Below are 27807 nucleotides of genomic sequence, written 5' to 3' on the forward strand. Positions count from 1 at the left end.
AGCTGATCCATCTGAAGAAAAACTTACTTTATTAAATGAAATAAAAGAAAAACTAAATGCATTAACAGACTTTAAAACAAGGGGCATAATATTGAGATCTCAAGCAAAATGGTGTGAAGAGGGAGAAAAATCTACAAAATACTTTTTGTCGTTAGAAAAAAAGAAATTACAGAAATAAGTGTATAAATAAGTTGGTAGTTAATGACAAAATTATATGTGATAAAAATGAAATCCTCAAGGAAAAAAAAATTTCTTAGTAAATCTCTACTCAACTAATTTAGAAAAAAAAAACAACTATCAAAAACATATTAGTTTTTTGTGGACTGTGAAAATATTCCAAAACTTACTAAAGAAGATTCTCTAACATGTGAAGGTTTAATTAGTGAATGTGAAAATATCTTAAAAGAATTTAAATTAAATAAATCTCCAGGAAGTGATGGACTTCAATTTGAATTTTAGAAGTACTTTTGGCCTGAAATAGCAGACCTAGTGGTAAATAGTTTAAATGAAAGCATTCATAAATTTTCTCTTTCTTCAGATCAAAGAAAAGGAATCATTACTCTTGTACCTAAAAAGACAAAGATCGAACTTTATTAAAGAATTGGAGACCAATTTCTTTACTGAATTTTGATTATAAAATATTAGTAAAAGTTCTGGCAAGAAGAATTAAAAAACTTTTACCTTATATAGTCGATACTGATCAAACGGGTTACATTGAAAATAGATATATAGGAGAAAATATATTAAGAACTATTGCAGATCTTATTGATTACACAAGTTTAAAGAATATTCCTGGACTTATTTTGTTAGTAGATTTTGAAAAAGCTTTTGATACAGTTGAATGGATATATTTAGATAAAGTATTAGAAACTTTTGGATTCGGTACAGGGTTACGGCAATGGGTACGTATCCTATACTCAGGCATTACAAGTTGTTTAATTAATAATGGGTATTCCTCCTTCCTTTTTCGAGATTTCTCGAGGCGTTAGACAAGGATGTCCTTTATCACCTTATCTATTTATTTTATGTGTTGAATTAATGGCTATTGCAATAAGATCAAATAAAAGTATTCACGGTATAAGAATTGGTGAAACAGAATTTAAAATCAGTCAGTTAGCAGATGACACCACTTGTTTCTTAAGTAATGAAAAATCAGGATTTGAGGTATTGAGAATCATCCAAAATTTTAAATATTGCTCTGGTTTAAAGATCAATCTAAATAAAACAGAAGCCATATGGATTGGTAGCTGTAGGAATTTTCCTCTAGGAAATTTACCATTGAAATGGTCCAATGGTTTAATTTTTACACTTGGAATCTGGTTTAGTGTACATGGCGAATATGACTGTTTAGTTAAAAAATTCAATTCCAGATTAGATGACATTAAAGCAACTCTCAACCTCTGGAAAATGAGGCATCTTTCTCTGATAGGAAGGATTTCAATAATAAAAACACTAGTAATTCCAAAAATTATTTATCAAGCAACTGTATTACCCATTTCTAATGAGATTATAAAAGAAATAAACAAATTAATAACATCTTTTATATGAAATAGTGAAAAAACAAAAGTTAAATTAACTGTAGCATGTCAAAAAATAAACAAAGGTGGACTTAAAGTTCTAAACTTTGAATATCAGGTTAAGTCACTTAGACTAAATTGGATAAAGAGAATGTATTGTTTTAACAATAACCGACCAAAATGGTTCATGTTTTTTCAAGCTTATTTAGAAGATATAGATTTACAAACTCTACTTCAATCAAAATGTTGTATAGATATTCTAAACATTTATATACCACAATTTTATATGGATATTTTAAATTGTTGGAAGGAATTTAGAACCTATGATAATGTTTGTATTGAACCTAAAATATTTAAGGAAATTTTATGGTTTAATGAAAAAATAAACAATTTATCCATCTTCTGGGAAAAATGGTACAAATGTGGGATACTTTTTGTAAGTGACATTATTGGTGAAAACGAAGACTTTTTAAGTCATGAAGATAGTGTCAAGCTCTATGGAATAGATGTTTCTTTCCTGGATGACATGTCTTTACGAATGGCAATACCACAAAAATGGAGAAAATTATTAAGAGAAAAGCAAAAACCTGATTTTAATAGAAATACATTAACTCTTTCTATAGATGATAAGATATGTCCTATTTCAAAAATGCAATGCAAAGACTATTACTGGACTATGATAGAACACTTTACTGAGGAACCAACTTGTATTAAAAAATGGGAAACAACATTAATTTTGATAGGAGTATTGCAGAATCAGAACTCTCTTGTGAATGTAATTTGAATTTTACTGTTTTTAGAAAAATGTTAAGGGAAAGGCTATATATATATAAATTTCTATATTGTAGTAAGAGAAAATTAGAGGATTTTTACAATGTATGGCAAAAATTATTAGAGAATTTGGAAAACTGATTTAAAGTATTTTTATACATGATTAAGCCCAAAAACATATTCAATTATTAGACTTTTTTTTATTATATAAGATAATTTTAAGCAATAATCATTATATGTTCCTTCTGCAATGTAACATGTTTGTATTTTATCTTAATTTGTAAAATGTAAGAGCCAATAAAAAAAATAAAAAAAAAAAATAAAAAAATAAAAAAGGAATGGCAAAGGAAAGCATCACTTATGCTGATGTTAAAAGTATCCTTCCCGGACAGTGGCAAGGGTTTTAGGCATGTTAGGGGGATTTAGAAAAAAATATTCGTGACAATGGCCTGGGTGATTAACATTTACTTTCGTTTTTAATACTTTGCTTGAGATAAGTATGTACAATATTTAGTATCCCTTAAAGAAAATTGAAAAAAGTACTTATATATTTACCTTTATCTGTCTATTTCAAAGTATTAACTCCCACTGCTTCTAAGCACTGCAGAGGCAGACAGTTTTATTCAATGTTACCCAGCTGTTACTGTTTGCATTGGCATCCATGTGAAGGGTTACATGTTACACATAATAAATAATTTTGACATCATCTACGAATGACTAATCGAACTAAATGCACAATACATTGTTTAAAACAGTCAAGTTTAGCTATTCCATCTAAAATTCGAAAATAAGAAATAAGTTTTAAAAATAACACCAATAGGTCTTGACCTACAAGACATGGTTTAAAATAAAACACATTTCATTGGCTCCCTTCTTGTGAATATGTTAAGGCTACACCAAGAGATATCCTACTTGCCTTTACAATATGACGCCATAGTAAGCTGTATGACGTGAACATTAGACATAATGATTTCTTAATATCTATATTCAAAGTTTAATTTCAGGTCCAAGAAATGAATGGAATCATTCAAAACATAATATAAACTAAATCTTGTCGTTTTTGGTGGTATAAATAGCTAAGTATTTAGCACGGGGGTTAAATACCAAACCCATGATGTCATAACTATTGATCAAATATTTGCCAAGTGAAATAAAACGAAATTAAACGTGACGAGAATTCATGTAAACAAATATATGAAATGGGAGTTTTTAAGCATATACCATGAATGTCATGTGTGATTCATAAGGAATTAAGGATTAAGAATCAGGCACGCTGATATATTCTTATCATGCTTTTTATAATGAACACAGGCAGTGCTTTGAAATCCATATCAGCCTTTCCTCTGTCGTTCTATAACAACAAAGATGCAAAGTTCAACATACTTTGAAACATATTTTTTGTTTGTATCGAAAGCTTGTTTTCTATAGTACTTGGAAAGTGCTGCTAGAATCGTGTGGTTAACATGAATTGATAACAATTCCTTAATCGTATGTATGAAATGTAAAAATTTTGGTAAGGTTTCATGCAAAACTCTGGAATATTTTTTTCTGTGTCGGGAGAGTAGGATTCTAGCAGCACTTTTCATGGCCCAATGAAGTTTTTACATAATTATTTTCACTAAAAGAAATGAATTTTCTCCGGGGTAGTGTTGAACTTTTCACTTTTTCATTAAGGCATTTTTTTTATTTATAGACGTCACGTGATGACGTTGTAATGGAGTGCTTCTTTTAGCCTAAGACTTAATGACGTCTATACAATGGATAATAATAGTAAATGTTTTATCTATGCTTTTCCGATTTATCAATGTTACATTTTACGAAAAAAAGTCTAAATTCGCCGAAATATGATATGGATACTGCCTTAACATACCTGCATATATACCTTGCTATGAATAATAATAGCAAGAGCAGGACTAATGCACCAAAGGGAAATAACTGCAACTTAAATTACTCCAAAGCAAAAAAAGAAATATAATGAAATATAACTCTTACTGTCTGTATTTATAGTCTTTTTCAAAATGTTGAGTAACAGTGATCCAGTTTGGTGGTGTCTAAAATAAAATAAATAAGAGATGAATAAATATGTCACCTTTTATATTCAAAAAGGAAAATTATCCTGGAAGGAACAAATACGGTAAATGAAAGCTGTTAAATGAGATGTAAATGCTATAAAAAATACCTTTTATAAGTAGGTTTCCTTTTGTATGTATTTGAAACCAATATAGACCAATTTTGGCATATAGCATCTATGGATAAGGGGGAACAAAATTGTGAATTTCATGGTCCCTGTTCCCCTGCAGCCTGGGACCAAAACCATCAAAATTAATGCAATCTTTAAAAAATCTTCTTCTTTACATTTGGACAATAAGCAGTCAAAGTTTTGGCACGATTGTAATAATTACTGAACCCTTTATCAAAATTCATGGCCCCAGGGTCAGAGATTATGGAGTAAGGGTCGAGATGAAGGTACTCATCATATAGTGAAAATGCATTATTCTTTCGAAAATCTTCTTCTCTGCCCTGAGTTGTATTTTACTTATTTACTTCTATGGATCCTTTACATTGTTGTATTGTTCTCAGGTGACCGTAAAGGCCCTGAGCCTCTTGCAAATTTATTTAGAGGATGCTTTACAAAATTTGTTATTAAGTGCCATGCACAATTAATGCATTCTGTGAAACAGTGTGTAAAGAGCTAGGTTCACTTTTAGCATAAAATGGTCCTGTAGATATACCAATTTATTGACTAACACCTAATGTTCCTTTTTAACCATCAAGATAAAGTAGAGACTTAGTGCTTTCATTTCCTATTAAAATTTTTCTCCTTAAAGTCCAGGTATTGGAAAACAAGCTTTATGGAATTGCACGATTTCTCTACCTATTAAGTCATTGGGATGGAATCTGGTTTGTTGCGCATTTCTTCTCAATTCTATTAATTTCAAAAGATTATCCTGTAATTTCTTATGATAAAAGACCTTTCCTTTTGAAGAAAAGTGCAGCAACTCCTTCTGATTTTTTTCAATTTTAAAAACTTTTTTGTAGATGTTGATTTGCTTCTTTAATGCCTCTACTGTCTCCTTTTTGTCTTCAGCTTCTCCATTTCTTCCCTAATCTTATCTTCACTCTCCCAAAGGCCAACTTTCCTCATGTCCTCTGTTGCTCTATCTAACTCACTTAATTTTTTCTCCTTCTTTCTTCGAGCTTCTTTTTCTTCTAAAATTTTTGTTTTCTAAAAAGTTCTTTTTTCTCAATGCCTTTTTGCATAAAAATTCTATTTTTATTATATCTTGTTACACTTTTTCAACCAATCTTCTGTTCTGTTATTAGAATATAAAATGCAACTTTGGATTGTATTTAAAGATGACGTGGGGGCTGCTTTTAATTTAATGTGACGGTTTTGATTTTTATTGAACATTTAATTTGTCTTTCTTAGAATATTTAGTGCCTTACATTACCTTTAAATATTTTCCGATAGTCATCGCTGATGTTTAAAGTCCCGTATTTGTAACTTTGTAACTTTATTTGTTTTCACATGTGCTCAAGTTAAATTTACCTCCATATTGGCTGTCATTCCGAACTTATTTTGTTTCCTGACTTTTCATTGGTTGACAGTTTTGTAATTTGAACATATCAGAAGTCATTTTAGATGTGCACTTTACAATTTTATTGGTAATTAGTTAGAATGATTTTCATTGATTAGAGTTTATATATAAACCCTGACAGCGGCATTGGTCAGAGTTTATATATAAACCCTGACAGCGGCGTTTTCAAGTCACTCTAAGCTAAACAACCCAAAGGTTCAAGATTTCTCTTATCTCTAAGGGTTTAATCCCGGACTGCTCTTGCAGTTTCATTTTTTTTGTTTAGGACATTGTCTAAATTCTGTTAAATGTAACCTTAGCTAGATCTAGAGTCACATTGGTTCAAAGATGAATTAGATATCTTTAGGCCTTTATAGTGTTATTTATAATAGATGAATTGCATTGTCCCTCGTATAATAGATAGGGCTTTAGGAAATTTTCAATCTACTTGCATAGTGTCTCACTATAATATATCTATCTATTTCGACAGATTTTTCTTAGTGTATCATTATAATAAATTAATTGTTAAGATTCAAACTTTCTTCTTATTTCAAGGTGTTGATCATAATCTAGGAATCTCAGAACCTGAGTTGAATAAAACAGGACCAGTTATTGTACTTTTTCATAATTAGTGGGCTTAGTCTGTTCCTTAGTATTATTTCTCAAAGTTTATAGATAATCTTGCCATTCATATATACTTTGGGGCAGATTGAGTACACTTTGCGGCCATATACAAACTGGTTCCCGTTACAATTTTGGTTCCCGTGAAACCAGGATTCCTAGACAGAAACCATGACTTCTCCTTTATTTAGCTTCCATACATCAACCCCTAAAGAAATTGGTGCTAGACCTAAGGTCTTGAGTCAGGGTGTTAGAAATAAAGATCTGAATGATAGCTTTGATGATGATTTTGTAGCCCTTGAAAAAACGCATGAAAGTATGTGTCTGGAAGATGCAGAGAAAGAGTTTGAAGAGCTCAAAGCTCGTTTCAATAAGTGTAAGCAAGATCTGGAAGAGAATAGAGCCTTGAGTGAAAGTGACAGAGTAGAGTCTACTGATAAAAAGCAAGATAAGAGAGTCTCTTTTGAATTACCTACACAGGATGTTCACTTTTAAGAGAGTAGGGAAATGCAGTTAGAAAGGGATGCTTTGCTTAGGAGAATACATGAGTTAGAACAAGTAGAATTAGAATTATCTGCACAGTTAGACTTTCAAAATAGATTACATTTTGTCACACCACCGTCAGATAGGTTTGCATTTGTACCAGAGACACCACATGCAAATATAGTACATCTACACTGGGTACACCACATGTAGACAGGTCTACACCTAGACACCGTTTTACACGATCTGATAGGTTTACACCTGTAGATAGATCTTTTGTCAATAGTGCATTTCAAGGTCACCCTAGTAGGAGAGAGAAAGAACATGATAAGTTTGATGGGAGAACAGTTGAACGGAAAGACTTCATAGTACACTTTGAACAGGTTTAAGATTGGAATAAGTGCACTTATCATGAGAAGTCTCAACAGTTGGTTATGTGCTTAAGGGGTGAAGCTCAGAAACTATTGGGCGACCTCACAGTTAAATTAAGATCAGATTATGATAAGCTTAGGTCTATCTTGACAAAGCGGTTCAATCCACAAAATTGGTCATAGCTTATAGGTGTGAATTCAGATCACGTAGACGAAAACAGGGTGAAAGTCCTTCAGATTATGGGTATGCTCTGAGAAGATTAGGTTGTCTAGCATTTCCTGATATGACTTATGATGACAGGGAAATTAAATTCTAGAACAGTTCATCAGTGGCATAGGCAATTCGGCAATTCATTATCATATTATTTTTCACCATCCTATAACCTTAGAGGCTGCCATTTCATTAGCTATTGAATTTGAGTCTGTTAAGGATCCACAATTGTCTATTGTTGAACAAGTTCATGTAGGTGACATTGTGAATACAGTTCAATCAAAGGGTGAAAGTGAATATAAGAAACCAGAACCCCTTAAAGAAATGTCAGAGTTAATGAAGTCAATGCAGACTTGTATAGATAAACTTTCAAAACACAGACCACCAAGAGGGGGTAAGAGACACTCAGGGAACATGACATACACAGAATGTTACAATTGTCATAATTTTGGGCACCTAGCCAGACACTGTCTGAACAAGAACAGTTCCACATCCACACACAGAAACACTCAGCAAACAGACAAACCTAAAAAAAAACAGGAAAACTAGTTGGAGTTGCTCTTGATGCCCATGGTGCAGCCCACAGTTGTAATGCAAATAAGGGCAAAAGTATCAAAATCAATGTTTTAAGAAGATCTTGTCTACTTGCACATTGTCTAATAGGGAATGATGTACATAAGATTTTAGTTGACACTGGCTCAATGGCAAGTATTTTATCAAAGGATGTGTACTTACAGTTGGAAAATAGACCTAGGTTAGGAACAACTGATGTTATTCTCACCGCAGCAGATGGAAGTAACTTGAGTATTCTAGGGCAAGTTGACCTTCAGTTTAGTCTTGGTGGAATAAGTTTTTGTCATGAATTCATTGTTGCTGATAGATGACCTTCAGGGTATCTTTGGAATGGATTTTCTAGAGCAAAATGATGCGTCAATTCAGATTGGCAAAGGCTTATTAAAAATAGCCGGTCAACAAATTCAGTTAGACAGAGAACAAATTTCTGTTTGTACCAGAGTCAAGTTATCTAAAAAGATAGTTCTACCTCCTGATAGTGAAATTGTTGTTTCAGATTATGCTGTTGGTTTGAAGGACAAATCTGTACATAATCTATTTGAGCCTTTTAAATTTTTACAGCAAAAAGGTCTATTAGTTGCTAGGACTTTGGTCAATCCAGAAAACATTCTGTTTTCAGTTGTAAATATTACAGATAGGCCTGTTAGAGTTGACAAGAATGCCACAGTTGCTTCATTACAACCTGTAGATATTGTTGAGTCAAGTACTGTATCAGTTGATGTATCATCTGAGTTGCCAGAACATTTACAAGTTTTGTTTGAGAAATCATCTGTTGGTTTAACTGAAGAACAAAAATCAAAATTGTTCGAGTTGCTAGTTTCTTACAAAGACATATTTTTATGGAACCTGATGAAAAATTTTATAGGATAAAGTTAGTAAAACACAGTATTGATACTGGGGATAGCAAACCAATTATAATTCCCCCTCGTAGGTTGCCATATGCACAAAAAGAAAGTGTAGAGAGAGAAATTCAGAAAATGTTTAATAATATCATTAAATCAAGTGAAAGTCCCTGGTCTGCTCCTTTGTTATTGGTTGAGAAGAAAGATAAAACCTGGAAGTTTTGTGTAGATTATAGACAACTAAATAAGGCTACCAGAAAGGATGCATATCCTTTACCCCGAATTGACAAATCCCTTGATTCTTTAGCAGGTGCTTCATTGTTTAGTACCCTTTATCTTGTGTCAGGATATTGGCAGCGTGAAATGGAAGAAAAAGAGAAGCCCAAAACTGCATTTTCTACACATGTGGGTCTTTTTTCGATTTCAAGTGTTACCCTTTGGAATATAAAATGCTCCAAGTTGTTATGAAAGACTTATGGAATTGGTTTTAAGAGGTCTTAGATGGGAAGAATGTCTTTGCTACCTGGATGACATTATTAGTCCCCTACCGGTGAAACCGGAGGGGACTATAGGTTTCCTCTGAGTCTGTCCGTCCGTCCCTCTGTCTGTCTGTCTGTCTGTCCCTCTGTCTGTCTGTCTGTCTGTCTGTCTGTCCCTCTGTCTGTCTGTCAGTCTGTCCCACTTGGTTTTCCGCACTTTTTTCCTAAACGCTTGCAGATATTGAGCTGATTTTTGGTATGTGAGTGTATCTTGATAAGTTACAGATCAAGTTTGCATTTCGTTCCACTTCATTGATTTTTGATGGAATTACGGCCTTTTCAATTTTTACGGGTTTTCCGCAATTTTCTTCTAAACGCTTGTAGATATTGAGCTGATTTTTGGTATGTGGCTTTACCTTGATTAGTTATAGATCAAGTTTGCATTTCGTCCCGCTTCATTAATTTTTGACGGAATTATGGCATTTTCAATTCTTAACGGGAACCAGATTACACTTGCCGGTAGGGGACTTGTATTGCTAATGCAATACTCTCAGAATGCTTGTTGTATTTGGTTCTAGTTTTAAACAAGCTGTTCAGAATCTGAAGTTGGTTTTTGATAGGCTCAGATCTGCCAATTTGACTTTAAAACCTTCGAAATGTGTGCTATTTCAGCAGAAAGCCAATTTCTTAGGCCAAGTTGTGTCTAGCAAAGGGATACAATGTGATCCCGGCAAGATCGAAAGTATTCAGACTTGGCCTGTACCTAGCAATGCTAGTTTCTTGGGTCTCGCAGGTTATTATAGGAGATTCATACCCAATTTTTCCACAATTGCAAGTCCTCTTACATATCTCACTAGAAAAAGGGCAAAATTTTGTTGAACCCCTGAACATCAATCTGCAATTAACAAACTTAAGGAATTACTAACTACTGCTCCCATTTTGGCTTATCCAGATAACAATTCAGAATTCATTCTTGATACTGATGCCAGATCGACTGGACTTGGCGCTGTATTGTAACAGGTTCAAAATGGTGAGGAAAAAATGGTCGCATATGCAAGTCGTACATTTAACAAATACCAAGCCAAATACTGCACAACAATTAAAGAATTGTTAGCTGTCATTACTTTCATAAGACAATTCAGACACTTCCTCTGGGGTAGACACTTCACTGTCAGAACAGATCACGCCTCGTTCATCTGGATAAAGAATTTCAAGAACCCAGAAGGGATGTTAGCCAGATGGGTCTTTATCCTGGAAACATATGACTTTAGCATCACCCATAGACCTGGGAGGTTTCACAACAATGCAGATAGTTTATCTCGTAGACCAGCAAATTACTGTAAGCGTCTAGATTGTCCAGATTGTCATTCTGAGAATCACAGTTGTCCTAAGTTTCCAAAGGAGTTGCCTAAAACAGCAGATTTCTCAAAATCTGTCATAAATAGAGTAGCTCCTTAAAGGACTAAAGATAATGAATCAGAAGTAGGAGACCAGTCCAATACATCAACAGATTCTCTCAGTGGTAATCTTGAGGCAAACTGGTTACAAACTTGGTCACACGAAGAGTTATCTAACTTGCAACAGAATGAACATGCATTAAAACAAATTATTAGTCTGAAAGAAAAGTTCATTACAAAACCACCCCGTCATGTTGTATTAGATGTATCTCCAGAATTAAAAACACTTTGGGGATTATGGGAGTCATTAACAGTTGTTGACAATATCCTTTATTATAGATGGAAAAATTCAGATGATAGTGAAAAATTATTGTTAGTTGTACCTAAGGAAATCAGATATACAATATTTTGCCAACTACATGAATCTAGAACTGCAGGACATTTAGGCAGAGAACGCACCATTAAGTCCATCGAACGTAGGGTTTATTGGCCAGGCATGTCTTCTGACATTAAACGTTGGTGTAAACAGTGTGATATGTGTGCAAGAGCTAAAAGTGGTCCAGGGTTAGGTAAATCAGCACTTTGTCAATCAGTTACTGGTGCACCTTTAGATAGAGTTGGTATAGGCATTGTAGGGCCTCTTCCTATTACAGGTGATGGAAATGAATATCTTATAGTTCTTTGCGATTATTTCACGAAATGGGTTGAAGCTTATGCAGTTTCCAATCATACTGCATTGACTGTAGGTGATAAAGTTGTCAATGAGTTTATTTGTAGATTTGGTGTTCCAAAGCAGATCCATTCTGATCAGGGTCGTGAGTTTGAGTCAGAATTGTTCTCAGTTTTATGTGAAAAACTTGTTATAGAGTAAACAAGGACTACACCTTATAGGCCACAGTCCGATGGGTTAGTAGAAAGATATAATAGGACACTGCAACAAATGGTAGCCAGTTATGCAAATAAGAATATGAACAATTGGGATGAGAACTTACCTTTTCTTCTTATGGCGTATAGGTCTACAGTTCAAGAAAGCTCTGGTTGTTCACCTAACTTGCTCATGTTTGGTCATGAAATTTCAAGTCCTGTTGATCTTATATTAGGAAACCCCCAAGATAGCCCAAATCCCACTTGCCCAGTTGAATATGTGGAATGGTTGAGATATGTTCCCTCTGAAACTCATGATTTTGTTAATGAAAATCTGAAGCGAGCCACAGTAAAACAAAAGAAGTATTATGATAGAGGTCTTAAACCTAGACATTTTTCACAGGGTGATTATGTGTTTTAATGGTACCCTCTACAGCAGGAGCTAAGTTAGCTTTGGGTTGTATAGGACCCTACAAAGTAATTAAAAACTTACAGAAGTGACCTACAAAATACAGAAAACACCTGAAAGTTCATGTATTGTAGTCCATGTAGACCACTTTAAACCTTATGAAGATATTTCTCCCCCGCCTAGTTGGATACCACTAGTTACTCCCCTTGAAGAATCAATTTCTCAAGAAATTACCTCTGAACCTGTAGATAATAAACTCTTAAGTGAAGAGGAGTCATTTTTAGCTGATTTTATTCCAGAACCAAGTCCTGAATATAAAAGGTCAAGAGTTGGCCGTCGAATTAAACCAAGGGATCTCTATTCTCCTTGAACCAATAAACTCCTTATACATGTACATAGATATTTTTAAAATGACATAATGTCATTTTTGTATTGATAACACTTAATGAATATGTTTTCATTTTTTTTTTATTTATGTTGAGGAGGTTTTTTTCTAAAATCTAAAACAACAGTTTTCTAAGTCTCCGTTCTGAAACTCTTCATATTATTGCTGTTTTGACTTTATTGGATACGGTCAATGAGAAATGTTATATTTTTGGAAATGAAACGCCGTAGTTGATTCATTTTATTAGTTATCTAGAAGTCAAACGGTTCTTGACAGTTATTTTTCACATCATTTCAGACTTTTCCAATATCAATAAAATAGATAATGATTCATTGAGAGAAACTGTGATTATTTTATTACAATTCCGTAGATGAACATGATTGAGTTATCTCCCTTTATTGTGTTGGAATTCAAAACCATTAGGTAAGACTTGTAATTGCTAGGAGTAAAATTAGTAGAGGCCTCTACATACAAACAAGTGCGTATTTGAGAAGTACATTGATTGCACGATAGTAATTATTGATATGTCTGACTTATTCCATATAACAGATTTTAGATATTACAATCTTTCATTAAGATGTAATTTTCAAATTTAGTTTCAGATTATGGAGTCACCAAGAAATTTAAAATATATATTTACTAAAATAAAAATACATAGTGATTTTATAATTAATTTAATGATATACTCAATTTTATAGACATGGAGGATATATTAGAGTTACACCCAATTAAAGATGAAATCACTGGATTTGAGGAAGAGGAGATGTGCGACGAGTGGCCGGAGGACGGCATGATGTGTCCTGTTATCGGATGCCCTTCGTGGACCCACTTCTTCAGAAGACTTGTGAGTTACTGGAGCCACTTCCACCGTTTTCATAGGCGGTATGTCACCATCTACCACTGTCCTATGTACCACCTGAAGGACATTAAAATGTACGAGGTCCGGAGGCACATGAGGAAAAAGCATAACTCTACCTCCGAAAACATACGGAGAGAGACCGTGATAAACAACAAGTCCGTCAGTCCTGGAGATTTCCGAAGACCTCGTCCCAGAGTCCGACATGAGGAACGGGAGAGGGCAAGGGAAGAGAGGCGGAGGACCACATCTGTACCTTTGTTCTCCCTCACAGAGGATCATAATCCTAGGGATGATAAGTGCCCCGTGGAAGGATTTAAGAAATAACATTCTTCATTATTAATTAGTATTATTTAACAAAAATTTTAATTTTTGTTTTAAGGGAGGAAGAGTGTTACGGTTTTGATTTTCATTGAACATTTAATTTGTCTTTCTTAGAATATTTAGTGCCTAACATTACCTTTAAATATTTTCCGATAGTCATCGCTGATGTTTAATTTTGTAACTCTATTTGTTTTCACATGTGCTCAAGTTAAATTTACTTCCATATTGGCTGTCATTCCGAACTTATTTTGTTTCCTGACTTTTCATTGGTTGACAATTTGTACTTTGAACATATCAGAAGTCATTTTAGATATTCACATTACAATTTTATAGCTAGTTAGTTAGAATGATTTTCATTGGTCAGAGTTTATATATAAACCTTGACAGTGGCATTTTCAAGTCACTCTAGGCTAAAGAACCCAAAGGTTCAAGATTTCTCTTCTTCTCTCTTAGGGTTTTATCCCGGACTGCTCTTGCAGTTCATTTTTTTTTTGTTTAGGACATTGTCTGAATTCTGTAAAATGTAACTAAGTCCTTAGTTAGAGTCTCATTGGTCTAAAGATGAATTGGATATCTCTAGGCCTTTATAGTGTTACATGTATTTATAATAAATAAATTGCCTTGTCCCTCGTGTAATAAATAGGGCTTTAGGAAATTTTCAATCTACTTGCATAGTGTCTCACTATAATTTTTAGGATGTTGTATGGAATCTCTTATGGCGTATGGAAGCTCACTCCCACCTATTTTGATATATTTGTCTGAAGCTATCACACTCATTTTTCTCCATTATATTTTTGTTATCAAAATATTTACTTTGTTATTATTTATTCATTTATTTTTTCTACCTCTTTTTTTGTTTACATTTTGAGATTATTTTGGAAACTTATTTATTATTTGTTGTCATCTACAAATCATTCAGAATTATCACCATAATAAATTAAATGTTAAAATTCAAACTTTCTTCTTATTTCAAGGTGTCGATCATAATCTAGGAATCTCAGAACCTGGGTTGAATAAAACAGGACCAGTTATTGTACTTTTACATAATTAGTGGGCTTAGTCTATTCCTTAGTATTATTTCGTAAAGTTTATAGATAATTTTGCCATTCATATATATTTTGGGGCAGATTGAGTACACTTTGCGGCCATATACAAACTGGTTCCCGTTACATGAAAATCTTACTCTCCCATGAGTCTTTCAAGGCAGATGTTATTCGTATCACATGATTGGCATTCTTTTAATTCATTCCTACTGATGTTAAAATATTTCTCTCCAGTTAAAAATTCACTAAAGAGTTTACTAGCTTTGCTTTTTAAAACATTACACAGACGTTTTATAAAAACACAAGTAAGACTATCATTCAGTGAAGTTTTCAATAAAAATTCAAAAACCTCGTCATAAAAATATGAACCATAAAAAAGTGAAACTTCATTGTTCAAGCTAAAATTGGATTTTCAATAAACAAATCTAAAACATATAAAAGTCTCTGAAATACAGAGCCAATATCTAAAATGTTTCCAACTTTTGTTGCTTTTTAAAAAATAAGGTTCTGTGATAATTTTGCATAAAATGCCAAGCGATCTTACAGGTGCTTAGACACAGATTTGAAGTTAATATTTACTCAGATTTTCTGTATAATTTCATGACCTATATGTTGCTATAGCATTTCATACGAAAATTTGATAAAAAATCTTATTTTATCTGGAAGTTATTGAAACTTCGAATTTCTGGACGCGTTTGATGCACACATCCTTGCACTTTCACAAATTTTAATTTTATCCTTATTACTTTAGAAAAGTAGCAATTTTGTTGTTTATTAATGAAAAATATTAAAACTATAATGCAGAAATTTCAGAGTAGAAATGTAGAAAGCAAAATCCTCTCACCAGAATTGTCAGTCCGTGCTCAGTGGTGTGCGCAGAGTTTAACAATTGAACATACCCGGCGAAACGTAAACATTAACAGGTATTAGCTTTCTTAAAAAGCTTGTCTGACGTGAGCAAAATTTATCATTATACGAAGAATGAAAAAAAGTTTAATCCAGTGTATTCAACATTATATTCTGAGTCCAGAAATGAATTATTTTGCTAAGAACAAAAACGTTCAACATGAACTAAAATTCAGTTATGAATTTATTCTATATATACTGACAGGTATTACATGTACTTGTAATTTTATTTTTTTCATGGCCGTAGGAACTCGGGACCCTCCCCCCGTAATTTGCTGATATATACATGCAATTATATGCTATAAAACACTTATGCTACTTTATGCTTGTTTCCCATAACTCAAGTAAATAATAACGTATAAACTTCATCATAATTTTTTTGCTTAATAAGATTAATGATAAGGAATTTTTCCTTGATAGTGCCCCCCCCCCCTCCCCGCCTCCATTGATATTTTTGGTTGTGGATTCCCTCCCCGTGAAACTTCTTCCGACTGACCTTTTACTAGATACATAAATATAATCGGTGCTTTGAAAGAAAAAGATATAACACATATTAAAAATCTATACATCAGTTGGTGAACATTTGGGAGAGTTATTTATTTATTTTAATCATAAACTTGTTTTAAGTGAGCAAACGTCAGCAAAGTTACGTATATATGTAATACTGAAGTTAGAAAGACTGTATGCATTGAATATAAACATCTATTAGTTAATCTGACAAGTATTAGCTTTCCTAAAAAGCTTGTCTGACTTGAGCAAATTTATTTTTACGCGAAGAATCAAGAAAAGTTAAATCCAGTGTAATCAACGTGACTCTGAGTAATGCTTTTGCTAAGAAACAATAAAAGTTTAAATCAGTGGCATCAGCATAAATTTAAACTTGGACATGAATTTATTCCATATACACTATATTTATACTGTATTATGTAATTTCCTTTTTTATGGACGTAGGGTCCGGCCGGGGGAGGGGGAGTGGGAGTGCCCCCCCCCATTTATGCCGATTTATACATAGCTATATTTTATGATTGGGTCTCCTAAATCATGTAATTTATATTTAACTTCTGATAACTTGATAGTGTCCATCTTAAACTGAAAATTTCTGAAATTTCTTCCAATGGGCCTGTTCATGGATAAAAAGATATACCCAGTGCTTTTGAAAGAAACACTACAACACATAAAAATCTAAACATCAACTTGTGAACAATTTTGATAATTAAGAAATGTTTTATTTAAAAAAAATAAACGTGTTACAAATGAGCTAACATCTTTGCATTTAGCAAAAGAATATTCAGCATATATCAATCACTTTGATATTTTTTTACTATGAATAAATGAAACGTCTGCAAGTTATGAATATGTGTAGATTTATAAAAATTCTAAAGATAGAGAGACTCAGTATGCATTCAAATTAAACATCCATTAGTTAATCTGATAAGATAATCTACAAGTGTTGACCTGACCAGCTTCATTCATTTCTGTTTTGCTGGACATGAATGATGTATTCGAGAATGGCCAAATGTTATGCAACCTGTAATGTATAATGTGATAATAATGACAGATCAGCTACAATACTCTGGCTTGTTTGGGTGTTTACTCTTCATGCTCTCCAGATGATAGTTAAGATAGTATGAAGTTTCCAAGATCAAGTTATCACAAGAATTCTATTGAACGACTTGACCGACAAGCCTTGGCTAAATCTAGTATAGGGAAAAGAGTACCAATTATTTTCCCATAGAACTCTATACAAACCTTTTGCTCTCTCAGTACTCTACTAATTCGATTTCAGACAAATCCTTGGCACCATTTGAAACTTTATTCTGAGCGCTTATAAAAAAGCCCGAAAAAAATATAGGGTCCCATGGCGTTTATAGGTCAAAATTGCTGTTGTTTACAACTTATAGCGATCGGCAGTAAATGACACTATGCCAAAAATATCAACCCCCACTCCTACAATCTCCCCTGGTACTTCTATATTTTCTGTAATATTCCTACATTCCATCATTTATTTCAAACATTAATATTTTTACTTTAAAATGAAAATAATTATATACCTGAATTCAGCCAATCGGGTAACACACACTATTCAGTACTCTATACTACTTTGTGTAACAAACAAAACCACGTGTACATCCGGGGATTTGGTACTCTCATTCCTATACTTACATATTGACCTATCCCAGAAGTAGTCAATTTTGTTATTTTCAAAGACCTTATACCTACCAATGTTCATGTGTGAAATTTGAGGCCTGTCACTTCAGTGTCTTGGAAACTGTGACCATCTTAATTAATGACACCTCCCTGCTGCAAGTAGTGTTCCAGGGAATGAGTAAATTTCATTCCTGTGATCAGACCTGGATATAGTTGTGACTGTGATGAATAAAATATTTATACAATTGCATGGTTTTGTTTTTTGATGTTAATAAAATGATATAAAGTCACATTTGTGTCAATTTTTTCATAAGGGTGGATTCTACCCAGAATTCGAAAAAAGCTCCAAAATTTGATAAATCATGGCTAATTAAGCAAAATTGAAAGTTTTTAAAAAGAGTGATTCAGAATTTTTTTGAAGCTTATGAGAAGTAAATAATTTAAGACTCTAATATACTAATTGATTCTTATCTACCCCCTCCTGTTAAATAAGTATGTGCAAAAAAGTTTCACCACCCCCCAGTGAAAGGCACTTAGAGAAATAGCAGGTGCCCCCTATTATACTTGTTTACAATTAATTTAGACAAGAGCAAGTTTATCCTTTTGATAACAAATTAAAGTTTAGTCTCTGTAGTCTTAATCAGTACTATTCATAAGCTACATTATTGAAATTTATGCCTAGAAAAGAGAAATTCAGGTCAATTTTAAAAAATCAAGAAATGCAATAAGTATTACTTCAAACCCCAAAATGTACCACACAATAATAGGCTGGAAAGTTAAAAGATGGAGAATTTACCTGCAAAGTACAGAAAACTGTCCAACAAAATACATCAGGTGGATAGCGAGTCTCCGTCTTCTTCTTATATAGAGAAAATGCTCATGCGGATCAAGTACCAACCTCTCCCGGGGCCGAGGAAGCTGAAAGATGAAAATCCTCTACAGTGCTTAAATGAAAATGAATCAGAAAAGTTAGTCAAATTAAGCATAAAGCATTAGTGAAACAGCAATATTTTTCAAGTTTTCTAAAAAATTAACAATTTACACAACTGCTCGACAGCTGAATATTTAAAAAATGGATCCAGCAAGGGTGGGGTACATGTTATACAATATTACATGTAATTACATGTAAATACATGAAAGGTCAAATGTGATACATGCAGTTTAAAGCCATTCCAAGCAATTCATGAAAAAAAATCAGAAGCCTAAGGTCTCAACAATTAAGATTTCATCATGTTGAAATTCTACATGTCTGGTTAGCAAGTCTAAGGGAAGTAACTCTAAGTACAAAAACTGGAAAGCAGCTGAAAATGAGTTACAGAGGGCCACCCTGATGAAACAACAGGCAGCAAGAAAGGGAAAATACAGAACTTTTTGTAGCTACAATGAAGAAACAACTTAACTACAAATTCCTCACCCTGCAGTCCAAGAGAAGCAATCCAGAAGATCACACGCACTACCAGACATGAGATGTCAAGACCGAAAAATGTGCTCCTTTCACATGACCACCAAAGAAAGGCCCTTTTAAGGGTCACCAAAATTACTCGAAAAGATACCGAAAGTGCAAACATTTAAGAAACTAATTAAAAATGAACACCAGGTCACAACCCCTACACTTCCATATATCTACACCTATAAGGCACAACATAAAAATACATGCAGGTACATGTATACATAATACATACATATATTTATACATACATACAAACATTCATCATAAGAGCAATCTGATGCACTTTCTTAACTTACTTTCTTCCTCTGGCTATGTAAACTGCACAATCCTGTACAATTTCTACTTTTTTCTCTACAGCCCTCCCCCCTCCCTTTTACAAAGGACACAATTCTTCTCAAACCCCCACCCAAAAAACTAATGAAGTTTTTTGCTATTTTTTCTCTCGGTATGTCTTCAATATTCAAATAAATAGCTCAAAATAACTTTTCATGACTCTCAATTCACTAAACATTGTAAAAGTTGGGGTCTCTATAGGGAAAAGAGTACCAATTATTTTCCCATAGAACTCTATACAAACCTTTTGCTCTCTCAGTACTCTACTAATTCGATTTCAGACAAATCCTTGGCACCATTTGAAACTTTATTCTGAGCGCTTATAAAAAAGCCCGAAAAAAATATAGGGTCCCATGGCGTTTATAGGTCAAAATTGCTGTTGTTTACAACTTATAGCGATCGGCAGTAAATGACACTATGCCAAAAATATCAACCCCCACTCCTACAATCTCCCCTGGTACTTCTATATTTTCTGTAATATTCCTACATTCCATCATTTATTTCAAACATTAATATTTTTACTTTAAAATGAAAATAATTATATACCTGAATTCAGCCAATCGGGTAACACACACTATTCAGTACTCTATACTACTTTGTGTAACAAACAAAACCACGTGTACATCCGGGGATTTGGTACTCTCATTCCTATACTTACATATTGACCTATCCCAGAAGTAGTCAATTTTGTTATTTTCAAAGACCTTATACCTACCAATGTTCATGTGTGAAATTTGAGGCCTGTCACTTCAGTGTCTTGGAAACTGTGACCATCTTAATTAATGACACCTCCCTGCTGCAAGTAGTGTTCCAGGGAATGAGTAAATTTCATTCCTGTGATCAGACCTGGATATAGTTGTGACTGTGATGAATAAAATATTTATACAATTGCATGGTTTTGTTTTTTGATGTTAATAAAATGATATAAAGTCACATTTGTGTCAATTTTTTCATAAGGGTGGATTCTACCCAGAATTCGAAAAAAGCTCCAAAATTTGATAAATCATGGCTAATTAAGCAAAATTGAAAGTTTTTAAAAAGAGTGATTCAGAATTTTTTTGAAGCTTATGAGAAGTAAATAATTTAAGACTCTAATATACTAATTGATTCTTATCTACCCCCTCCTGTTAAATAAGTATGTGCAAAAAAGTTTCACCACCCCCCAGTGAAAGGCACTTAGAGAAATAGCAGGTGCCCCCTATTATACTTGTTTACAATTAATTTAGACAAGAGCAAGTTTATCCTTTTGATAACAAATTAAAGTTTAGTCTCTGTAGTCTTAATCAGTACTATTCATAAGCTACATTATTGAAATTTATGCCTAGAAAAGAGAAATTCAGGTCAATTTTAAAAAATCAAGAAATGCAATAAGTATTACTTCAAACCCCAAAATGTACCACACAATAATAGGCTGGAAAGTTAAAAGATGGAGAATTTACCTGCAAAGTACAGAAAACTGTCCAACAAAATACATCAGGTGGATAGCGAGTCTCCGTCTTCTTCTTATATAGAGAAAATGCTCATGCGGATCAAGTACCAACCTCTCCCGGGGCCGAGGAAGCTGAAAGATGAAAATCCTCTACAGTGCTTAAATGAAAATGAATCAGAAAAGTTAGTCAAATTAAGCATAAAGCATTAGTGAAACAGCAATATTTTTCAAGTTTTCTAAAAAATTAACAATTTACACAACTGCTCGACAGCTGAATATTTAAAAAATGGATCCAGCAAGGGTGGGGTACATGTTATACAATATTACATGTAATTACATGTAAATACATGAAAGGTCAAATGTGATACATGCAGTTTAAAGCCATTCCAAGCAATTCATGAAAAAAAATCAGAAGCCTAAGGTCTCAACAATTAAGATTTCATCATGTTGAAATTCTACATGTCTGGTTAGCAAGTCTAAGGGAAGTAACTCTAAGTACAAAAACTGGAAAGCAGCTGAAAATGAGTTACAGAGGGCCACCCTGATGAAACAACAGGCAGCAAGAAAGGGAAAATACAGAACTTTTTGTAGCTACAATGAAGAAACAACTTAACTACAAATTCCTCACCCTGCAGTCCAAGAGAAGCAATCCAGAAGATCACACGCACTACCAGACATGAGATGTCAAGACCGAAAAATGTGCTCCTTTCACATGACCACCAAAGAAAGGCCCTTTTAAGGGTCACCAAAATTACTCGAAAAGATACCGAAAGTGCAAACATTTAAGAAACTAATTAAAAATGAACACCAGGTCACAACCCCTACACTTCCATATATCTACACCTATAAGGCACAACATAAAAATACATGCAGGTACATGTATACATAATACATACATATATTTATACATACATACAAACATTCATCATAAGAGCAATCTGATGCACTTTCTTAACTTACTTTCTTCCTCTGGCTATGTAAACTGCACAATCCTGTACAATTTCTACTTTTTTCTCTACAGCCCTCCCCCCTCCCTTTTACAAAGGACACAATTCTTCTCAAACCCCCACCCAAAAAACTAATGAAGTTTTTTGCTATTTTTTCTCTCGGTATGTCTTCAATATTCAAATAAATAGCTCAAAATAACTTTTCATGACTCTCAATTCACTAAACATTGTAAAAGTTGGGGTCTCTATAGGGAAAAGAGTACCAATTATTTTCCCATAGAACTCTATACAAACCTTTTGCTCTCTCAGTACTCTACTAATTCGATTTCAGACAAATCCTTGGCACCATTTGAAACTTTATTCTGAGCGCTTATAAAATAGCCCGAAAAAAATATAGGGTCCCATGGCGTTTATAGGTCAAAATTGCTGTTGTTTACAACTTATAGCGATCGGCAGTAAATGACACTATGCCAAAAATATCAACCCCCACTCCTACAATCTCCCCTGGTACTTCTATATTTTCTGTAATATTCCTACATTCCATCATTTATTTCAAACATTAATATTTTTACTTTAAAATGAAAATAATTATATACCTGAATTCAGCCAATCGGGTAACACACACTATTCAGTACTCTATACTACTTTGTGTAACAAACAAAACCACGTGTACATCCGGGGATTTGGTACTCTCATTCCAGTACTGTCTGACGCCATGGCGTCAGACAATAAGGATATTCGGCATACGTGTCGACTAGCTTCATTCCTGCTATTTTGCTGGACGTACATAATGATTGTAATGTATAAGAGAGTGGGCAGATGTTATGTTGCGTGTAATGTATAATGTGATAATAATTAGGTCCAATGCTTTGGCTTGTTTGGATGTTTAGCCATTAATCCCCATGCTCTCCAATTGATAGTTAAGATAGAATGAAGTTTCCAAGATCGAGTTATCACAATAAATCTATTGAACGACTTGACCAACAAGCCTTGGCTAAATCTAGTACTGTCTGACGCCATGACGTCAGACAACAGCAACAGAGCTCGTGCCCTGTTTACAAAAACAGTTTATGTTTCACGCGTGTATTCAATTTGTTAAACTCTGTACACAGCTACACAACACTGAGCACGGGCTGACAATACTTAAGTGAGTGGGTTTTGCTTTCGCACATTTTTACTCTGAATTTTCTGGATTATAGATGTAATACAAGTATTAGTTTTCCTAAAAAGCTTGTCTGACTTCAGCATTATTTTTACGCGAAGAATCAAGCAAAGATAAATCTGGTGTAATCAACGTGACTCTGAGTAATGAAACGAATTCTTTTGCTAAGAAATAATTAAAGTTTAAATCAGTGGCATCAGCATAAATTTTAACTTGGACATGAATTTATTCTATAAACACTATATTTATACTTGTAATTTCCTTTTTTATGGACGTAGGGACCGGCCGGGGGAGGGGGAGTGCCCCCCCCCCCCTCAATTTATGCCGATTTATACATAGCTATATTTTATGACTGGGTCTCCTAAATCATGTAATTTATATTTAACTTCTTATAACTTTATGTTTTATGAGGAATTTTTCCTTGATAGTGTCAGTCTCTAACTGAAAATTTCTAAAATTTCTTCCAACGGGCCTGTTCATGTATGCAAAGATATAGCCAGTACTTTTGAAAGAAAAACTACAACACATATAAATCTAAACATCAATTGGTGAACAATTTTGTTAACATCTTTGCATTTAGCAAAAGAATATTCAACATATATCAATCACTTTGATATTTTTTTTACTATGAATAAATGAAACGTCTGCAAATTATGAATATGTGTAGATTTATAAAAATTCTAAAGATAGAGAGACTCAGTATGCATTGAAAATAAACATCCATTAGTTAATCTGATAAAGATGATCGACAAGTGTTGAGCTGACCAGCTTCATTCATTTCTGTTTTGCTGGACATGAATGATGCATTCGAGAATGGCCAAATGTTATGCAACCTGTAATGCATAATGTGATAATAATGACAGATCAGCTCCAATACTGTGGCTTGTTTGGGTGTTTAGCATGTTTCATTTACTCCTCATGCTCTCCAGTTGATAGTTAAGATAGTATGAAGTTTCCAAGATCAAGTTATCACAAGAATTCTATTGAACGACTTGACCGACAAGCCTTGGCTAAATCTAGTACTGTCTGACGCCATGACGTCAAACAATTATTCATTAATACACAATAAAATTGCTACTTTTCTTAAGTATTAAGGATAAAGTTATAAATTGTGGAAGTGCAAGTTTGTGTTAATCAAACGCCTCCCGAAATTCGTAGTTTCAATAATTTCCAGATTAAATAAGTTTTTAATTATATTTTCGTGTGAAATGCTAGAGCAACATATAAGTTGTGATATTATACAGAAAGTTTGAGAAAATATAAACTTCATATCTGTGTCTATGCACCTTTAAAAAGAGTTCTGCAAACATAATAAAATAAAACGCTGATTAAAAGTGTAAGAAGTTTTCAAAGAATAAAAATACTGTAATACAAGTTTGTGCATAAAAAAAGTACCTGCAGCATTATAAAACATAACATTGAAACGATTCCCTCTAAAATTTACAATGGGAATGTCTGGAACTCTATGATTTTTCATATAAACTTATAAAACATTGGGATCACCTGTCCCATCTTTGTAAAATAATTTTGAAACAGATTTTAAAAGACACAAAGTAAAAGGCTCTATATACAGGGCATTCCCAGGGAATCTTAAAGACAACTCGTTCAATATTAAAAATTTCTTCTATACATACATCCGAAAATTGCAGGAGGGGGTGAATAGAACATTTAAAAGAATGAACATTATGATGTATATCTTTACTTAAAATATCATTTACTTTTTGTTCGGCAGCACCTCTGTCAGTCATAAAACAAGAGACATTGTTAAAAATAGTATCACTGTCACCCTCTTTCTGTGATATATCTATTAAAATATCTTTTGTAATATCTACATATGTCTCCCCCTTTCCATCAAAGACCTCTCTCAAACCTGCAGACAAAACTTTGTCACCAGTATTAAACTGAAGTCCATAATACTGCTTCCCTTTCTTCGTTGTTGCATCTCTATGTATTGTGATATTTGCACTGTTCTTAAGTTCTTCATTTAAATGATTTCTACAAACTACGCCCATTTCACTGGTTAAAATACCTGCCGTGCTCTTTGATGGTAGAATTTCTACATGAATATTAAAAACAGATTGAATAATTGGCGCAATATGTACTAAACCAATGTTTCTACTTTTAAAATTATAATATGATTCTCAATTTAAAATTGTAAGGTTTCCCTTTACCGTTGTCTCTAAAATCAAATTTTTTTTATATGTACAACATCATCATCATCTTTACAATTATTTTCTTTTTCTGACATTAAAAATTCACTTTCTTTTTTCAAGTCAGCAATAACTGTTTTTATAGTATTGCACTGTACACTTTGAACATTTTTTCAACATTTTCTTTTGTCTTCATTCTTTTAATAACATTTTTTTTTTAAGATTTTTTCTTGTTTTTTTCTGTTTGTATTTCTAACATTAAAAGCTCTTACTTTGTCTTTAAGAGCTGTATTCTCTCTCCGTAGGTGTTCAATCACAATATTCTGCTCCGATATAATTTTGAGTTTCTCCTTTCAAACGCTCATCTTCCTTCATTTCTCTCAGTTCCTTTGATGAATCCTCTTTTCGAATTTCCTTGTTCTCCACTTCCTCTCCATCTTCATTACTTATCAATAAGTTTTTGGTTTGTGGTAATTCAAAGATATTGCTTAAGTATGCATTTATTTTGTCTTTGTTGCTGTATTTCTTGAGTTTATCTATTTCCTTTCTTATACTGTTGACTTTGTATAAGAGACTTACTCTGTTCACTTTTGTATATTCAACTTTCAATTTGTTACACACTTCATGGTGTAAGCATTCATAAAGTTTGGACGTTTTTATTGCTATGTATATTTCATTAACACCTACGTACGCGAGAACCATGATTACGTGCAAAAAAGTGAGTGTTAGCTGAATTTTTACCATGAATGCTGTAAAAATGAAATAAAAAAATGAAGATACGCACAAAACAAAAACAATAAACTAGATATACAAGTTTTTTTTTAGGAAAATTTACTAGAAATAAAAGACAAAGACAGTGAGCCAAAGATAATAAAGTCAAAAAAATGAAATAAAAATATCACACATACATAAAAGCAGTTTACGTTTTTAAGAGAGAGAGAGAGAGAGAGAGAGAGAGAGAGAGAGAGAGAGAGATTTACCTTTTATGGAAAAATTCAGTCACTGTGTCACTCGTAATTTCTCAAGTCCTAAAATAAGAGCAAAAAATTTTTAATTTAACTCATAGGATATCGTTTTCCTATCCACGGTTGTGACTCACAATGGTTTTTGCATGAATTTGATAAAGTCAAATATTAAGGATTTACATATATAATACAGTGTATATGTGTAAAACATGTGATAAAAACAAACTCCCATGTTTTTGGTTGGATATGATTTTTTTTTATCAAACTCATTGTGTGTTTTATCCCCGAGCCTTAAAAACTCATATCCAACCACAAATCATGGGAGATCCTGTCCAATTGCCTTTTTTACGTCTTAATATATGTAATAATATATGTTTTCTGAAGTCTAAAAAGAAATGGACTATATCAAGGGCAGATAATTTGATTCCAAGAAACTGTCTGTGATGACCAATCTACCAACTTTCAAAAAAATCGTGCAAAAATGTGCAATGCTAAAGAAAACATTTTACATTTCAATAAAGATCAATAGCCTTTAAAAAAATCATTAAAAATGTCTTAATTCATGCTATTTCCTATGGAAGCCAAGGAATCATAGAAAATACAAATGCAACGACCTTTGTTGTGCATATATATTTGTTGTTCTCAATTGATGTAAAAACAATTAACAGGTTTTAAGAGCTTTTTGGCTAACCACAAACTATACCCAAACACAAAACACCTTACGCACCACTGTCATCAACATCAAAGTCCATCAAGTAATACTTATGCAGATATGGCTACCAGATGCCTTCCGGTTGTTCCTATTTTAAGATTAAAATGGCGTTAACTGGAATAGCTATCGAGTGTCACAATGGTAATCACATATTTTTTTAGTTCCGGGTGAAATAAGTTGAGTCCGATTTATTTTCTTCGACAAGAATGATCACAGTGATTGCTAGCTGTAATTAATAGTAAAACTGGTACTCAATACAAAATTATACTACACATATCTCAATTGAATTCCCATAATTATTTGCAGCTCTCTATTAAAACTTAATTAAGCTCTCAGATTTTACCCTATTAATTATTGGTTAAGCCAGGCACCGTTAGTATATAGGTCCCTGGTTATGCTTCTTTTCTTACCCTGTCAGTTTTGTTCTTCATGGAGGCTCTTTCAACAGGTCTGTCTTGGAATGCTTTATTGATGATATGTTGATCTTGCAAAAAATATGTTTAAACAATTATTTCAAATATTTTTTTCCAGAATATTTGCTGATTAGAAATCAAAATTAAGTATTCATGCAATGAAAAGCAAATAAAAAAAAAAAAAAAAAAAAGAAAAAAAAAAGAAAAAAAAAAAGCAGATCACTTTATAAGAAAAAAAAGATTTGTATCAGAGTGAATAAAGTTATTAACTTCATACAATGAGAACACATGAAAAGTAAAGAAATCACTTACAGAAAGGGAGTCACTAAGCTTCTTTCTAACTTCTTTGTTTTCTTTCCTTAGCTTTAAGATTGTTTCCCTATTCTTTTTCATTGCAAATTGTGATGTCTCATAATAAGCCTTTCGATCACCCTCTACAAGTAAAATATAAACATATTCTGTCATAGT

At 33.1% G+C, this 27807-nt stretch overlaps 1 protein-coding gene, 2 long non-coding RNA genes and 1 pseudogene across 4 annotated transcripts in view; all 4 read right to left on the reverse strand.

The window, feature by feature from the left end:
• Positions 1 to 27807, reverse strand: part of LOC133173259 (outer dynein arm-docking complex subunit 3-like) — a 69786-nt gene that overhangs the window by 41464 nt on the left and 515 nt on the right. Inside the window, exons 2-3 of the mRNA XM_061308244.1 lie at positions 27648 to 27773; positions 27337 to 27410 (exon numbers count right to left, since the gene is read on the reverse strand). Of these exons, the coding sequence (XP_061164228.1) occupies positions 27337 to 27410; positions 27648 to 27732 (159 nt within the window). The 5' untranslated portion in view covers positions 27733 to 27773. The remainder of the gene's footprint in view (positions 1 to 27336; positions 27411 to 27647; positions 27774 to 27807) is intronic.
• On the reverse strand, positions 4302 to 5433 carry LOC133173463 (uncharacterized; annotated as a pseudogene).
• On the reverse strand, positions 17498 to 21392 carry LOC133173346 (uncharacterized). Of its 2 annotated transcripts, none has more exons than XR_009719027.1 (4): positions 21001 to 21392; positions 20277 to 20423; positions 18575 to 18696; positions 17498 to 17997 (listed from the first exon to the last, which is right to left on the reverse strand). It is a non-coding gene; the product is annotated as an uncharacterized LOC133173346 (long non-coding RNA). The 2 variants fall into 2 exon arrangements; XR_009719026.1 differs by having other exon boundaries at positions 18575 to 18722.
• On the reverse strand, positions 24444 to 26269 carry LOC133173335 (uncharacterized). The gene is made up of 3 exons (XR_009719025.1): positions 26230 to 26269; positions 25522 to 25998; positions 24444 to 25155 (listed from the first exon to the last, which is right to left on the reverse strand). It is a non-coding gene; the product is annotated as an uncharacterized LOC133173335 (long non-coding RNA).

This window comes from Saccostrea echinata, unplaced genomic scaffold (genome assembly GCF_033153115.1).
Source record: "Saccostrea echinata isolate AGI-Se365-2 ecotype Australia unplaced genomic scaffold, CSIRO_AGI_Sech_v1 ptg000056l, whole genome shotgun sequence".
NCBI lineage: Eukaryota > Metazoa > Mollusca > Bivalvia > Ostreida > Ostreidae > Saccostrea > Saccostrea echinata.